An 18954-nucleotide genomic window follows, 5' to 3' on the forward strand; every position below is an offset into this window, starting at 1 on the left:
TGAAATTCGTGGATACAGACAGCAGTGTGGTAGTTACCAGAGGGAAAGGATTGGAGGGGAAATAGGGACAAAGGGGACCTAACATATGAGGGAAAATGGTTTGACTTTGGGTGGTGGGCACACAGTACATACAGATCTTGTATCATAGAAATGTATACTCGAAATCTATATGATCCTATTAGCCAATGCCACCCCAATAAAATTAATTTTTTTTAAAAGTTAAGACCATATATACTACACAAGAGGATAGAATTGGTGGGGGCTAAAACTTGTATGCACTACAAAGAAAGATACAATTGACTGGAGCTAAAATAGAGCAGAACAAAAATCTCTGGAAAGAGACAAAACTTGAGCACTCAGACATGAAAGAAGAGTAAAATTTAGCAGGGATATATGAAAAGAAAGGACATCCACAGCTAGAATAAACATAAAAAAGAACAGACAGACCAGCAGCCTGCACAGAAGCATAAAAAAGTGATAGGAAGAGTGGGTTGGAGCAAGATTGAAACGAACCATGAACATAATATCAGGAATTTACTCTTAACCATTCAACAAATTTTAACTGAAGTAACTATTATGTGCCATGAACTTTGCTAAATGCAAAGGATATAAGTGTGAACAAACAGATAAGTTCTCTGCCCTCAGAGTGGTTAAAGTCTAGTAGATATATTCTATTAAAAAAATATGGTACCATGCTATGTTTCTGAGCAGAGGACAATGTGTTGAGAGATAGATTCTGGGATAATTATGTAGTAGTAATATTGTGAAGATTAATAAAAAGAAACTTTGTTTAAATTAGAGTTTAGAGGGCCTGTGGGGCTCTACCCTATACAATCTACCACTTGTCATCAACTATCCCAAACAGGAAGAGACGTACTTCCCATTTCAACAGGAAGATGTTTTTCTGCTCTACTACCCCAACAGGAAGAAGGACAATCTTCTCTTCACCCAGCAACCATTCAGCCAAAGAAAAGCCACTAACCTTCAAATACCCGGTTTCCTCCAATGGACTACTTGTTTATAGCAGCTCCTGAACTCCTCTTTTCTCTATAAAGAACGTTTGCTATTAGCAATTAAACAGCATATTGTTCCAGAATAAAAACCATATATGTCTGTTTAAGGTCAATAGTATGTCCTTATTGGGGGATTGAGGGGGAGAGGGAGATAAACAGGCCAAAAAATATAATATGCTAATTAAACCAGATATCCTTCCAGAGGACCTTCCGGACCAAGCCGGGACTGTGGGTCCAAGCCCCTTGCACAAATTTCGTGCAGTGGGCCTCTAGTTGTAATAATAATCCAGGAGAGAAGTAGCAATGGATAATACTCAATTATGCAATTGCTTCTTGAAAAATCTTAGATAAATCACTGCATTTCTCTGCATCCCTCTTCTCATTAGAGAATTTAAATTTGCCATCAGCAACAAACTTCAATTGGAAAATTTTACAAACACATCTAGGCGCTGTGTACCATATGTAAAGTAAATCTAAATACTAAGAGCAGCAACTTACTTTCATTTTTTTTAGCAACAACTTTGGAATTATGCTTGTGCTTTATCAGTTTAACCACTGTATCTCTAAACAAGCACTCTCTGAATAAGAATGGACAGCAAGGTTAGACATAATAAAGAGTTAAAGTAGAACTTATGAAGATCTATGCTACCTGCCTTTATTTCTCTGTGTGTAATCTACAGTCCCAAGAAAGGACAGAGAACTGGATACCAAGCTACTTACATCTGTTGGAAACAGAAAAAGAACAGTAGATAAGATACTTATTTCATTCTCCATTATGTCACAGAAAGCTATTTGTCTCCTAAACTTAACTTATTTACAGAGCCTTAAGGGCAAAGACTATGTTTTATTCATCTTTATGATCTAACAGTGCCTAGTACAGAGTTTTGTACACAATTGCTGAGAGTGATGTTAAAAAGAAAAGGAGAGAGTCTGAGGTCCAAAGAATGAGTTAACCAGGTATAGGAGGGTCCAGACAGTAACAATATCCATCAACAAAACAGCCAATGAGGACATAAAAGTGAGTAAGATGATTTTCCTTTTTGAGGAGCTTGAAGCCTTGTGGGGAGAAAAAAATTAGAAGAGAGAGAAAATGCACCAAGCATCTGGTATTTAACTACTAAAATTAATCATTTACCTTTTACTGAATGTGTCAAACACTGTGCAAAGAACATTACAGACATTATCTCATTTAATCCTCACACCCCATGAGTCAGATATTATTATCCCTATTTTTCTAATGGGAAACTAAGAGTTGAAACAAGGATAAATAACTTACTCAAGGTAATAAAATTAGCAGAGAGGCTGTGGTTCAAACCAACATCTAATTCCAAAGTCAGCCCACCAGGAACCAGGGTTACAGCACTGATGGAGTAGGAAGTAATCAAATATATATTATATATAAAAATGGAGCCAATTAGATTTGCTGAAAGATGAAGAGCAGTGTTTAAATTAAAGAGGTATCATAACATCTATACACGGATGACTAAATGGATGCGATCCAATGCATCAAATGTAACTCTCCTTTTAGCCCCTATTTTCCTTCTCCAGATGCAACCAATGAAGTTTCTTTATGAGCTTCCAGAACCAACTCACGCATATGAAAGCACCCAAATTCACTCTCCCATTTTATTTATTTATTTATTTTTAAATAATTTGAGACTCAACAAATGCTAAGAACCAAATGATTTCTTGGGATATAAGAGCAGAGAGTTCCTATATGCCCTTTATCCAGCTTCTCTTAAATGTTAACATCTCACATAGCTATAGTACAATTATCAAAACCAATTCATTAAGATTGAGGCAAAACTAGAAATGACATTTTGCAAATTTCAAGCAATTACAAAATAGAGCTGCCATAAATATTCTTGCACATGTCTATTGATGCTTCTGTATGGCAGGGGTCCCCAAGACAATTCTCTGGCTCAAAGATTCACCATGGAAGGACCCAAAGGGCTCATAAAAGCTGTACACTCATGTGTATGGCTTATTATAGCAGACGGACACACACTGAAATAGTGGAGAAAAGAATAAGCGAAGTCCAGGAAAAACCGGGCACAACCTTCCAGGTTCATCCCCCAGTGGAGTTGCAAGGACGTACTTAATTCTCCCAGCAATGATGTGTGACAACACAAGTGAAGTGATGTCAACCAGGAAAGCTTGCCCAAGCCCTGGTGTCCATGGTTTTTATTGGGGTGGGGGCATTCAGAAGGCACACAGGGCCTGCATCACTGACCTCAGCTATTTGGATTCCAGTCCCCAGAGTAACATAGGTGCTCACCATAAATCACATGTTTTGCATAAACTATCTAATACAGCTGGTTCTATGTGGTCAAGGGCCCCAGGCACACAAAAACACACTTATTAGGCAGAATATCCCAGTGGCTGAGTTCATCTCCCAGGAGCCAGTAGTGGACAGTATTAAATATGCTGGTTTCAGCACCCCAAGCTAGCTGAGCTAGTCCTTTCCTACAAAACCTGTGAAAGCATTTCTGGACTACTTTGTTCATTTTAATATTGACACAATATTCTGTTATATGGATGTACCACCACTAATTTATCCAATCACCTACTCATTAACTTTTAAGTTATTTCTACCTTTTTGCTCTAGTCAACAAAAAAGCAGTTTTATAAATTATAAAGAGCTACCAAAAAATAAAGATATAATTTTTCTAGAAGTATTATCACTGAAAGATGAATTAAAGGTTTAGTCTACTGTGTGACTTACAGTTACCTGAATAAATAAAGGGTAGCTTTAAAAATAATCTGAGTTTAAATGTAAGTGAATAAATAAAATGCACTGAAGAAAAAAATTTGAAGGATTTTTCTTACCTCCTATAGTGTTTGCTGTACGTAATGAATATGAAAATTATCACAATAAACCAAAAATTACACAATTTCTGGAAAATCATACAATAGCATTACACAACAGCAAAATATAACTCTAGAGTTTTGAAGGGTCATTTACATATATCTAGAGTCTAGGATTCCTATTTTACAATCAAAGAAAGTTCATTAGACTTTCATAGAAATGCAAGCCCTGAATTTTTGCTTGTGATAAGAACAAAAGTCAAAAGTTGAAACATACATTCTTTTCCCCCTATCTCACAAGTCATAAGCATAAACACTCTTGGTACAAATTCTTTATGTTAAAACGATCCAAGATTTTAATTTTCCAAACACAAATCTAAAAATAATAAAATCATAACTAATGTTATCTCAATTTAAGAAATTTCTTATCTTCTGTGGAGATAATGCCTGGCTAAGACTGAAAAGCCTGATAATCCTAAATGTTGGTGAGGCTGAAGAAGCAGGACTCTCCCACACACTGGTAACGGGAATATAACTCAGCAAATACTTGCATCTTGTAGCTCACCTACTGCAAACGCTTGCAACATATTCTCATCTTCAGATTTCCTCATCACAACTCCCACCCCTGAAAGCCATGCCAACAGCAATGGCTGATCACTTTGTAACTTTTGTAAGTATCTAATCACTATGTTGTACACTTGAGACTAGTATAATATGTATGTCAATAAATAAATAAATCTGTACTGGGCTCAAACTATAAAAAGGATGAAATAATCTCAATAGAAGGATAAATTTAATAAGATGGTGACATTTACTCTAGCTATTACACTATGCAACCTTTAGAAAGTCCTTTGTTTTACATTTCCTTCTAATTATAGTAATTGATATTATGTCAGTGAACTTTAATAATAACAATAATAAAAGAATGATAAAGAAAAAAAGAGAAATAAAAACTTACTGGGATTGAAAATTCCTCAGCCAGATATTTCAAGGAGGCTGCTTCTCTTGCCAAGAACTTGTTCCTTTCTCTCAGGTTGTCCTGAAGTTGTGTATCAAACTCCTTTCTGACCACAGAAGCAACGGAGTCAATAATCACAAGTTTAACTCTTTTCAAAATAATTTCTTCTTCTAAGGATTCAATCCTGTAAAATAGGGGTGTCGAACTCAATCAGAGAAGGGGCCAAAATCTAAAATCCAGCCTAAATCGCGGGCCGAATGGTTTACTGAACAGTCATAAACTGACAATGTCATAAACTGACAGCGGAGTGCAGTGATGACAGCGCGGTGCGGGCCACATTGCAAGGCCTGGCGGGCTGGATTTGGCCCGCGGGCCTTGTGTTTGACACATGTGCTGTAAAAGGAGAATTTGAAAAATAGTAGAAAAGTTTAAGACATACTTTTAAAAAGTAGGGCACTGCAAAGGTTAGCCAACTTAAAAACAAATTGTTCTTTCCTAAGTTATAGTGATGATCGCAAGTATTCAATAAACATAACTTATTTTCGTATATCTCTTCCATACATATGGCATGCTTTTGGAAATAAACCAAAATGGTTTCATTCCTTAGCCTTTGATAATGCTAAAGCTCCAATCTTAAGGTGAAATTACTTGTGGTAACCAGTCTCCAAAATAGCCCAGAATTCATATCCTACAGAGTCTCTCCCACCTTGTACTAGGGTTGGTATGACAAAATGATGGTTTGGCATTTCTGAGAACAGGTTCTAAAAGACTAGAGCTTTCACCTTGGATTCTCTCTCACCTATCTGCTCTCTCAGATCACTCACTCTGGGGGAGGCTAGTTGCTGTGTTGTAAACAGCCCTATGGAGAGGCCCATGGGGTGAGGAACAGAGGCCTCCAGCTAACATCAAGGAAGAAAGGAAGGCCTTCCAGTATCTACATGTGTGACCTTGGAATTCTTCAAGGTTCTCCAATCCCAAGTGAGCCTTAAGCTGCTAAACTTTGGGATAATTTGTTAATGAAACAATACATAATTAATACACCACTTATGTATTTAAATATTAAACATTTTATTGTGTTTTTTCATTTAAAAAATACTTTAATTAATAGGCCATAGTGAATAAAGAATATGGAAATAATTTTATTGCTCATAAACCTAATATGTAGGGATTTTTTTCACTCAGAAACTAAAAACAAAAACAAAAATCTTCAAAGTGTTACTAAAATACTGAATTTGAAACCAGCATACCTTTGTTGAACCTCATCACAGCTGAGTTCCCGATAAAGATGAATTTTACTGCTTGTCAAAAGTAATTTTTCTTCAGTATCAAAATATCTGGGAAAACGAGATTCTGCTATCTCAATCAGTCTATGGGGGAAAACAGAATAAGTGAAAATAATCAATGATATTTAAGGCCACATTGCTGAACTTCTAATGAATTTTACATAGGGAACTCATAAGCCACAAGGAACACTGGAAGGAAAGCCTCATCAATAAAGCAGGTACAAGTCTGAAATGTAAGCCCTCCTTTATAAGCACTAAGAGCACTTTGCAGATGGAGCATGAGACCAACAAGGGCTTTTAATTTGTATCTAATATCTCTCAGGTTTATCTTTCTGGGAATAAATATGTTTTTTAATAAATGATATTCTGACCAGTAGCTATAACAAATAATAAAAAAGAAAAATGCATTTTCATGAATGAAATATATTTGAACAACTATATTATCATTCAAATATCAATAGGTCTCCATGTCACAGATCTAAAAGATATGTTTTGTTCATTAAAACTTAATACATACAAAATAAATGTGCCCTGGCCAGTTTGGCTCAGTGGCTGGAGCATGGATGGGCCTGTGAACCAAAAGTTCGCAGATTCAATTTCCAGTCAAGGGCATGTACCTCCATTCAGGTTCGATCCCTAAGCCCAGTTGGGGCTCATGCTAGAGACAACCAACCAATGTGTCTCTCTCATATCAATATTTCTCTCTTTCTCTTTGTCTCTCTCTTACCTCCTGCCCTTCCACTCTCTCCAAAATCAATGGGAAAAAAATTATCTTCAAGTGAGGATTACAAAAACAAACAAACCAACAAAAAATGCTATCCAATAAGTCCTTGGTAGACAGAAAATTACTTTCTTCACGAATAAATGTTATAAATAAAAAATGATATTCACACTGAATACTGACCTCAAAGCTAGTTCTAATGCATGGGGCAGGCCAAGCATAGGAGACTGACAATTAAAAAGATGTAACTACCACCATTAATAGTACAAGACATGGAGAGCAGCACCAGAAATTTCTGATTAAAAATGTAAAACTTAGAGTATAATTGTCTCCTTTTTAGAATGATACTTTATCAGCCCCATACTGCACTATCATCCAAGGTTAACCGGGAAGAAGGCCTGAAAACACAAAAATGAACCTATATTTTATGTTCCTTTTAAAGACACAAAGTACAAGAGGAGAGTTTTTTTTTTCCTTATTAGACAGTTAATGAGTTCCAAGAAGAGGCTGAGAACTTTAAATAGATAAACAAAATAAGTTCCTCACATATGCTATAATCAGAAATGAAAGAGAAAAATCTAAAACAGGAAGAAAGAAACATTAAAGAAATCTAGTCAATAACATTTTAAAGCATATTTTGAACAATTTGAAAAGAAAAAAAAAACCATTAGGTTAAACAAGAAAGAAGAAAAATAATTTTAGGAGTAAGGAATAGTACTAAAAGATGTGTAAAGAGTGAGAACAAAATGGATCAAATGACCATTCAAGAGAAGTTCCTAAGAAATGGATAGGAATTGGGAAATTAAAAAAAAAATAATAAGGTAAGTGGTAAAAGCAAGAAGAAATAAGAGGGCATTAGAAAATGTAGAATAGGCATGTCTTGAGGGTTTAGGAAATGTGTAAATATTTTTATTAGGACAATTATTTATTGAATTTAGTGTTAGTCAGAGAAATCAGCTATACCTTTTTCAAAGGTAGAACAGGTATGTCTTGAGGGTTTAGGAAATGTGTAAATATTTTTATTAGGACAATTATTTATTGAATTTAGTGCTAGTCAGAGAAATCAACTATAAAGCTCTAGTACTTGGAACCCACTGAATTTTAACAGAATAGAAATGACAACATCCATCTGAAACATATCTAAGTTTTTCAAAATTCGGATGCCCAGCTGATTGGGAACCAGACTGACAGTACCTAACTCATTGGCAACAAGTGAACAGCTGAAATACAGTAATTCTCTGCCTCCAACTTAAGCCATTAGTTGAAATCCATTGGATTTCAACTAATGGCTTAAGTAGAGAAAGGCTCTGGAACTCATTATTGCTCCTTCATGCCATTAACGTCCCTCAGAAGGACGTGAGCTAACTTTATTCATAATTATCCTCTCTTCTTTCCCTGATGCTTTGGTGGAGAGTGGGGTTAAGGGGAATATCACTAACACCATGAAATATAGAACCCACAGTTCTTGCTAATGATAAAATTTCCTTCTGGACATTAAATTTATTGGGTATTCCATTACTGGGCAATGGGGGTATTTTCTTTCTTTCCATCCTAAAAAAATGCACAATTTATCTAGTTTAGTAGGAAATAAACTAAAAGAGCCTTACTGACTTTAATAACCACTGGAGATGGCAGGAGGGAAATAAAATCATACCGGGTTTTTGCCAGAAGGTTTAAGTGGGATGGTGGTTGTGCCTTTAAGGTAAAGCCTAATGAGATTAGACTAACTTAGGGTCAATGAACCTGAAAAACTTAGGAACTGTGCACAGAGATAAAAATAATAAGCATAGTTACCAGACTAAACAATTGTATTAAATGGTTATTTGCATACCAGTATGCTGTGATTTTCTTTAAGTTTCTCTAAGTGATTTTTTTAATTTTAGAAAAGATTTCCAAAAATATATAAATCAAAACCCAAATATAAATGCAATATTCTATATGCCTACGTTAATCAGAGCAATCTCTCATGACAAACTTCATAACAAAGATCTGTTTTGTATGGAGCAAGCAACAGAAAAGAACCCGTATTTTGCTCCATACATTAATTACATTAAGTTTGAAAACAATGCCATCTAATGGACATCTTTCAAAGAATGTACTTAAGATTCATTCATTCACACCTAGTTGGTTTGGCTTAGTAGATAGAGAATCAGCCTCCAGACTGAAGGGTCCCAGGTTCGATTCCAGCCAAGGGCACATGCCTGGGTTGTGGGCTCAATCCCCAGAAGAGGGCATGCAGGAGGCAGTGATCAATGATTCTCTCTCATCATTGATGTTTCTATCTCTCTATCCCTCTCCCTTCCTCTCTAAAATCAATATATTTTTTAAAAGATTCATTCATTCAATAAATATTTATTGAGGACTTACTATATGCCAGGCACTGTTCTAGTGCTAAGGATATGGCAATGAACAAAAACAAAACAAAAAATCCTTCCCTCATGGAACTTACATTCTACTGAGAGAAACAAAGAAATATAGTATAAAATACATCAGATAATAAATGCTTTACAGAAAACTGTACCAGTTTTAAGAGGACAGGCTGTGACAGATGGAAGGAAGCAAGTGACATTTTATGTAAAGTGGTCTGGGAAAACATCTTTAATAAGGTGACATTTGAGCAAAGTCTTAAGGGAGACGGAAAAAAAAAAAAAAATGAACCACGTGGCGACCAGTGGAACAGTGCATAGGAAGAGAGAATGATAAGTGCAAAAGCCCAGTGTAAGAAGATGCCTGGAGCATTTGAAAATAACAAGGAGGCTAACGTAGCTAAAACACAGAAAGCAAGAGAGAGGAATAAGAAGAAATAAGGTCAGAGGGCTAGCCAGGGAGCAAAACACACAAGATCTTTGGGTCTGTGGGTTTTGTTTGGATTTTATTTAGTGAAAGCCTAGGAGCAGGATAGACATAGCCTGACTTCTTTTCTTTTTAAAGAGGCACTCTAAATACCAAATGAAGGAGAGGCTGTAGATGGGCCGGGATGCAAGTAAGATCAGCAAGTGCAGTCGTCCAGATGGGGTCTTCAACTAGAGACTAGCTTACGTGATTAGAAGTAACTGAAGCCAAGATCTAGCTCAAAAGAGAAGCTGAGTGGATTTCTGGGCTAACTGGTCAGCATCTGGAAGAATGGAATTAACCACTTACTGAAGTGGAGAACAATGGATTCCAATCAAGGTTTTTGTTATTAGCTCCATTACTTCACAGCTCTTGTATAAATGGAAAGTTAAAAGCTTTAGCCCTAGCCAGTTTGGCTCAGTGGATAGAGCATTGGCCTGCAGGCCAAAGGGTCCCACACTCAACTCCCATCAAGGGGGCACACACCTGTTACAGGCTCCTCCCTAGCCCAGGCCCTGGTCGGGGTACAAACCAATAGATGTGTTTCTCTCACATTGATATTTCTCTCTATCTTTCCTTTCTCTTCCACTCTTTCTAAAAATCAATGAAAAAATATCCTCAGGTGAGGATTAAAAAAATAATAAAAATAATTTTTAAAGTTTTATATTAGTTACCACATGCCAACTTGAAATAAAACATATTCTTAATGTTTAAAAAAAATAAAGTCCTTTTATTGTGCTAAAATACAAGTTCATGGTTTTTCAAAGCTTCTTGTACATATGTAATATTTTCCTGTTCATTAATTTAATATGTACTTGCTCAGCATTGTAAGATTACTAAACATAATCATGTGAATCTATTAGTACCTTACAGATTCCAGCAGATTCCAAAGTTCTGTTTTAGTAATAATAAGTACATAATTTCCATCTTCTATCCTAGAAACTCTTCAAGATCTCCCTTCCTACTAATTCACCTAGATTCACAAATGATAAGGCAGCTGAAGTTTGACTAGGGAGAACCTAGCCAGACTCATGAAAGCATCTTAAAAAAAAATGGTAAGGTAATTTATGTTCCCTATTTACCTCAGACTCAAAGATTCTGAATTTGTACCAACTAGCAAATAAGTGACTAAGACCACACTAGTACTGCCTTCAAAATCAGCCAAATGGCTGGCCACTACCCCTCTATGCCTTACTCTAGATACACTGAATCAGAAAGAGTGACACTTTACATAGTCTGGCAGGAATTAAAGGGGACTGGCTTGCCCAGCCCATGTGGCTTAGTGGTTGAGCATCATCAGCCTATGAACCAGAAGGTCTCAGTTCAATTCCTGGTCAGGGCACATGCTGGGGTTATGGGCTCAATCCCCTGTGGGGGATGGGCAGGAGGCAGCCAATCAATAATTCTCTCTCATTGGTGTTTTTATCTCTCCCTCTCCATTCCTCTCTGAAATCAATGAAGATATATTGTTAAATAAATAAATAATAAAGGCACTGGCTTTGGGGTACCTGACACCCTCAGAAGTGACATACATACTAAGTACAGCAACTCCTTCAGACCTAAGTATAGCCATGGCTTCCACACAGTACCAATACAACACATACCTCTCCTGTGTAGACTTAGTTATGACTTATAATTTTACATTTTGTGATTATTTGATTGGCTTCTTCCCCTTTTGGACTATATCTTCTTCCTAGTTTTCAAAGCTTTTCTGATTTCATGACAACTCAAGAATGTCTACTTCTACTTCATAATATTCCAATTCTATATCCTACCTCCTCATGTTCCCTTCCAGGGTCCTGGTTCCCATCTCTTCCTTTCCCATTTCCCTTAGTGTTCCTCACATGTCTATCTGTAGTACTAAGACTCAGCTTTTAAAAATATGTTTCTTAAATTGATTTTAGAGAGAGGAAGTGAGGGGGAGAGAGAGAGAGAAAAATCTATGGGCTGCATCTTTTCTGATGTTCAAGCCCGCAACTCAGACCGGAATCCACACAGACCTGGCTAAAATATACAGTGAAACCTCATTTCTCAAACGTCTCCCATCTTGAACTATTCGTTCTCAACCAAATTGTCCACCAAAACTTCTCGGTTGTCAACCAAAACTTCAGTTTTCAACCTGACAACCCTTTCATGCTGATACTTTAGGAACAAAACAAATTGCTGACAACCCTGTGGTAAATACAAAGAATAGATACCCAAGAGATGTAAACAAAGCAAATAAACTCTAATCAAAATAATCCATTCAGAACATATCTGGTCAGGAAATATGCTTTGATTTAAATAGTTTTCCTTGAGAGCATAAGGAAGAGATCTGATTCACAATAACATAGTGAGAGAAAGACTCACTATACCTATAATATAACTTGACCAAGAGAACAGAATAGAATCAATCTCCAGATGTACAAGCACTCCTGCTTATGACTATCAACTAGAGCATGGAAAGATGAGGACCAGACTTATTTTCAGGTGTGTAGAAATACACACATGACTAAATGCCTCTCTCATGGAATGTTAGCGGTCCTTTCCAAACTAAGTAAATATTTTCTTTCCAAACAGATACCCTTACTATCAGTGTGTTTCTTACTGTGATTGCCATACTATTTCAAAGGCTAAAGTGAAATACTTAGCAATCAAAAAGATGTTTTGAAATTTGCAATTTTTCCATTCACTAATATTTTACTTCCAACTAGAAATTAGTTACAAAGCAGCTTACCTCTGTCTTTCTTATTAATTTTCCCTCTTCCCCATTTTCTACTTACATTTCTCTCTCTTCCTGAACTTCTTTCTTCCTGACTTTCTACAAAACACACCTTATCCCAGAATCCCACTTAAACCAATAAAGGGATAGAGAAGGTAAAAGGAAACTGCTCCACCAATGGTAAAAGGACAATTCCCTTAAAACAGTATCTAAATTCTGTGTTCTCAAAAAAAAAGAAAGAAGAAAGAAAATGTCAACTTGTTTGAAAATGTTATATGCTAATATATGTTACAAAACTGAGTATTATAATGAAAAACAATAAAATCTCCTACCTTTCAGCACTAAATGCTGATTCTGTGTCAATGTACACAACAGCTCCTTCTAATCCTCCCATGTTGATGGGTAATGTGGCCAAAACACTCATCATTATACAAAATTGAGTTTTCCCACAACCTGGTGGACCTGTAATCTAAAAAAAAAACACACACACACAATCTGTAATCACAAGCAAACTCCTTTAAGAACTTCCCACAAACATAGTACAACTAATCTGGGTTTACAGAGAAGTCCACTGTATACAATGAATCAACTTTTCCCCAATGCATCTGGATTGGTTCTCCTATAGTTTGAGTCTTGACTCTGAATTCTTTCTTAGCCAGAACTCAAATACCAAGATCTGGTCTGACTCCACGGGTCCAACACCTGGTGCTGTCCTGCTGCCAACAGCTGCTTAGGTCTTTTCAATCTCATAAGAGCATTAATACTTTCAGTGGAGGAATGATAATAATGAAAATAAATGAAATTATATTATCTATAATAAAAGTGTAGTATGCTAATTAGACCGGACATCCTTCCAGACAACCTTTCGGACAAAGCCAGGGCTGTGAGGGAAGCCCTGGTCCCAAATGCCTGCCAGTGTGGATGGAGGGAAGCCTGGGTCTCGGGTGCCAGAGGGAAGACAGTGCAAGCAGCTGGGGGAAGGAAGGCCTACTCTGCACAATTTCATGCATCAGGCCTCTAGTTTTTTAAATATCGACTTAAATATTTTATAATTCAGTTATTAAAATGTCAGGACCTACATTCTGCTTATTTCAGTACTTAATTGTAATGGATGTGTAGTAAGGAAGGGCTTGACTGCAAATATGCAAGGACTGAAATTAAAGTAGTATGTCATTTCTTTACTTACTAAGTCAGTATTTTCATTTTTCAATAAATTCCATCAGTTAGTTCTTGTTGAATTTGGCTAATAAATGTCTGTCTTCCCTCCTATCAATGTTCTTACAAAGTAATCAAAAGATATTGCATTTTTAACAATTGGTTTAGAAATCAACTGAAACTATTTGGAAGATTTTCAACAGTATAAAAAATATTGTCTTAAGTTTTTTAGTGTGCAGATGGCAAAGTTTTCATTAGGCACACATATCTCTGACAACAAAAATCACATTACAAAAGAAACATTTCCAAGCAATGACTTAAAAAACAGTCTCTCTATCTTTAAAAAGGCGATTACTATCTCATTTATTGTTGAAACATCACTTTTACTTTGAAGGGATGGAGTAAGAGTGTTCCATTGGTTGGTTGGTCGGTCGGTTGGTTGGTTTTTCATCTGCTATGAAGCATGTAACGTAACCACTGGTCATAAGAAAAGGTCAGCAAATTTGACATATCATCTTTTCATTTAAAAAAATTTTTTCTTTGTCCATCTTTAAATTCAACAACTCCTTTACAATCTTTGCTGGGAGATAACTAAAGAAGCTCTCATAATTCAAATGAACTTCCTGGTCACTCCCCACCTCATTACAGAGTACTATAGAAAGTCCATGCTTTACCAGTCAGATTCATATAAAATTAGCAACACTGGAATCATTTTCGAGCACTTGTCACACATCGGACATCCAGATAAAAGTTAAATTTTGTTATTTTTCAGGTTTACTTAGTAGGTTAAAACATTTCAACATTAATAATTTTTAGCTTCAGATAGTTTAGCTCCAAATCCTAGCAGCCAAACCACAAAATTTCAAGTTGTGTTCTGTTCCCAGGTTCAGCTCCAATGTGGTTAGAGAGAGAGAACATGCCAAACCAGAATAGTCTAAGTTATTTGCTTCTTGGAAACTCAGAATGAATACGTTTACACACAGAAGACACCAGTAAAATACAATTAGCTTCAGATAGTGAGAGCCTGCATTTCACCCTGCCTGAGAAATGTAAAAGAACTGAGAGGAAAGAAGACCATCAAATACCAAATGCAAAATATTAACAATTGGTTTAATAATTGATTTATTCATTGGTTTAAAGAGGAAAGAGAATTATTCCCAAGAAGTCTAATTGTACTAAAGTAAAAATGAAGCCTCATCATTTTAATCTTACCTAAGATTAAACGGTTGAGATGAACATGAAGCCCAGACCTGTTAGGACCTAAACTCTTAACCATGTTCGTTCTTCCCCCATTCAAGACGGGGCAGCCTAAAGCCCAATACTTTACAGAAGACAATTTAAGGATTGCCTGGTTCTGATTTGAGAAAAAAAGCATATGGAAACTTCTTTTTTAATGACCACCTCCAAATCCCCAGCATCTATTTGTCTCCATTTGCTCTACAATTTTGTAGAAATGTGATTAAGTATTCAGACCTATAGAATTCATTTTAAAAATAACAAACTCTCAGGAGAAACCAAGATGGCGGCATAGGTAAATGCCTAACTGCAGCCTCACACAACAATTTAAAAAAATACAACTAAAATATAAAGTGGGCATTATCGGGAACTACAGGAAAGTTGACTGACTGAAAATTCTACAATGAGAAGGAAAGAGAAAACCAGAAGGAAAATCAGAGGAGCTGTATAAGCCTAAGGTACGAAGTCACGTTGTGTGCGCAGAGAGGACGGAGCCGGAGAGGAGGGGGAGGCTGAGTGCCTGGCTGGCGTTCCCTAGCGGGAAGGAGATAAAAGCTCCAGACTGTGCTGAACCCCAGTTCTGACAGCACTGAACCCCAGTTCTGAGTGAGACCCTGGGGACCCAGACACATACAGAGGGAATCTGGGCTGTAAGGCGGAAGCTCAGGGGAGTGGCAAAAGGCAGAGCCCCCGAGTAGCGCACATTTCGCACAGAGGACAGACTGTTGATTGAGCCGCTGGATTGCCCTAGCGGGAAGGAGACATAAGCTCCGGACTGCTCTTAACCCCACTTCCAACTGCACTGAACCCCAGTTGTGGGCTCATTGGGGGAGAGACTAGACTGTCTGGTAGCAGGCAAAACTCTAGGGCACCTTTCTCTCAGAGGTGCTTGCAGCAAGTACAGAACGAAGGACACTGAGGAACACTGAGACTCAGGAACCTCATAGGGCGGGGCTAACTGGAAGCCAAGGCTGTAGGCTCCACCCTGAAATTCAGCCCCATCCAAACTGAGCACAGAGGCTCTTGCAGTTTTCCAAGTCTAGTCGAATAAGGCTAACTCCTGACATAGATACAGCTGATCCTCCCACCCTACCAACTCAGGGAAGCAGCGAAAATGCCAAGACAAGGAAACGGATCACAAACTAAAGAAATAAAGGACAAAAAGCGACTGAATATAGAGTTCAAAACCATGCTTATAAGGTTTTTCAAGAATCTCCTAGAAAAAGCCGATAAAATAAACCAGACCTATGAAGATATGAAAAGAGATCAACTAGAAATAATAAAGGATCAACTAGAAATAAAGAATACATTCTCTGAAATAAAAAATATTATACAGAGTCCTAAACACAGAATGGAAGATTGCAAGAATCAAGTCAAAGATATGGAACACAAAGAGCCAGAGGACACTCCTCCGCAGAAGCAAGAAGACAAGAGAATCCAGAATCCAGTATAAGAAATCTCTGGGACAACTTCAAGTGAACCAACATCAGAATTATGGGCATCCCAGAAGATGACAGAGAGCAAGATACCAAAAACATATTGAAAGAAATAGTGACAGAAAACTTCCCCCACCTGGTGAAAGAAATAGACTTACAAGTCCAGGAAGCGCACAGAACCCCAAACAAAAGGAATCCAAAGAGGAACACACCAAGACACATCATAATTAAAATGCCAAGAGCAAAAGACAAAGAGAGAATATTAAAAGCAGCAGGAGCAAAGCAGGTAGTTACCTATAAAGGAACACCCATACAATTGTCAGCTGATTTCTCAACAGAAACCATGCAGGCCAGATGGGAATGGAAAGAAATATTCAGGGTGATGAATAATAAGAACCTACAACCAAAAATACTCTACCCAGCAAAGCTATCACTCAGAATCCAAGGCCAGATAAAGAGCTTCACAAATAAAAAAAAGCTAAAGGAGTTCATCACCGCCAAACCATAATTATATAAATTGCTGAAGGGGGTTCTTTAGGAAGAGGAAGAAAATAAAGATAAAAATTATGAACAACAAATATGTAACTATCAACAAGTGACTCTAAAAACCAAGGGAATTAAAAAACCTTATGAACAATATTAACTGGTGAATATAATAGAATCAGAGGTAAATAAGGGGGGTGGACTGACAATTCTCAGGGAAAAGAGGAGTGGGGGGTGCGGGAAGAGACTGAACATAAACTGTGCACCTATGGATGAGGACAGTGGGGGGTGGGAAAAGGGCAGAGGGTGGGGTGGGCACCTGGTGGAGGGGGGAAAATGAGGAACTTTTGTAATAATATGATCAATAAAGACTTATTTAAAAAAAATAAATTAACGATCTCTAAATCTTAAAACAAACAAAAAGCTCAGAAAGGCCAGGTAGCCTTTACTTTGCCTTGTAAAAGAAACATTGATCTTAAGTTACTTTACACCAACATGTGGAAGATTTTATATCTTGGGCTCTCTCTACCAGTCCCTCTTATTTCATATTGACAATTGCTGTTTTTAAAGTAAATGGGAAGGGAGCAAAAAAGAGAAGGCAGGGAAACAAATCCAAAAACAAGGCAAGAGGACATGGAAATGACAAGGGCCCCAAGATTCACATCTAAAGAAAATGAACAGTATCAACCATTATAATCATTCATTTAACACTCAATTAGCATGTGCCATATGAAAGATTCTACAAAACCTTCATGGAAAAAGATGTCAAATCAGTGAGTAAGTGAAAAATTGGGAACTATAATCCAATCAACCACATATGCTAAACTCCTGCAGATGCCTGTTCAAAACAGTATAGCCAAGGAACCCCAATTAGAAATCTCTCCTAGTGTGCCTGCTGCTGCTACTATTGTACACAGAGCTGACCTGACCCCTCCTTCAGCTGAAGGAGACGATGAGACCCACCTTGACCGGCCTGCAGACCTATGAGCAAGAAAGGCAAACTCTGCTATTGCTGTAAGAGTGTAAGCAACCAAAATTGACCAACGAAACAATTATATATTACACTTCACTGTGTATGCATTTCTATTACTTGTCTGGCCTTTGTAGGCATTTGAGTTTACAACCCCTGGGATCCTATAGGCCACACCTCACTCTGCCGAAGAGAAAGAAAAAGAACTGTCATATTTAACGGTTCGGAGGAAAGTTTAGGATGCCAAAATAGGACTCTGGTATCTCGCCTCTACCTTTTTGGGACAGGATAGTCATTTCCAAAGCAAAAATGCCTCACTCAAGGACTCCAGGTCTGCTGCAATCATGAACAAAGCGAATAATGTAGAAATGTGCTACAGTTTTCTTATTACTTAGAGCGAGGATCTAATCAGGACTCAAATGCTATAAAGATCTGGCAGTGCTTCCCGGGTTTACTCTCCAGAGGGACTCTTGAACTAAGATATGTAAATGTTACATCTCTTCTTGCTAACTTGAGCTTGGGCCAGTTCTCCAGTCCTGTAATCTCTGGGTTACAATACGAAAACACCTTTTCTGAGGATTCCCTTTAAACACAGCCTTAAATTTACCTAATCACATTAGCATCTTCATTAGGCATTCTCAGGAAGGGTGATACTAGCCAAGGGTAAAACTTGGTTTTGATATACATACAGTATATAAACTAAGATACAGTATATGTGTAGTATTCAAATCTCATGGCATGGCATGGATGATTAAGGGGGAAAAGTCTATAAAGCTCCTTAGGGGGCAATAATGAAAAAAGGATTGAGAAACACTGGTCTGATCTCTATTATTCTCATATGGCAAAGCTGCCACCACATGGTGTGATCTCCACATAATGTAAACTTTTAACATTTAAACTTGAAACATATCTTTGCTACCGATATTCACTTATAACAGATGCAGAATTATCTGCTTATATATTCCTCTACGGCTTCTGCTTTTGGCTGGAGCAGCGCTTCTCTAGCGCCACTTTACATCTTGGTCTGTAACTGAATATACACAGATTCAATGACGTTCTCATAAATCAAAACCGATGATACATAAATCAGGGGGTTTCGACGTTAGAGTCAGGAAGGAGCAGCCATACAAATGACAGCAGAATATTTCCAGATTTTTCTTCCTCCCTCGGTCATCTCCAGGCCCAGTCTAAGCTGACTCAACCAGCTGCCTTATCCCTCACCTCCACCGCATCTACATTCCGCCTGATGGCTGCAACTCTAGGCTCGACCTCTTAACCAGAAACAAAGAGTGTGCAATGCAATTCATTAGACAACTCCATTGATATCTGTATTCCTTCTCCATTGCTATATAACTAAT

General features: G+C 37.4%; 1 protein-coding gene across 4 annotated transcripts in view; it reads right to left on the minus strand.

The window, feature by feature from the left end:
- Positions 1–18954, minus strand: part of RAD51B (RAD51 paralog B) — a 489897-nt gene that overhangs the window by 455000 nt on the left and 15943 nt on the right. For all 4 annotated transcript variants that reach the window (XM_084867046.1, XM_084867047.1, XM_084867049.1 and 1 more), the window contains 3 exons: positions 12649–12785; positions 6027–6146; positions 4780–4963 (listed from right to left, as the gene is read on the minus strand). In XM_084867046.1, the coding sequence (XP_084723172.1) occupies positions 4780–4963; positions 6027–6146; positions 12649–12785 (441 nt within the window). The remainder of the gene's footprint in view (positions 1–4779; positions 4964–6026; positions 6147–12648; positions 12786–18954) is intronic.

This window comes from Pipistrellus hanaki (assembly GCF_964339955.1).
Source record: "Pipistrellus hanaki genome assembly, chromosome: 1".
Taxonomy (NCBI): domain Eukaryota; kingdom Metazoa; phylum Chordata; class Mammalia; order Chiroptera; family Vespertilionidae; genus Pipistrellus; species Pipistrellus hanaki.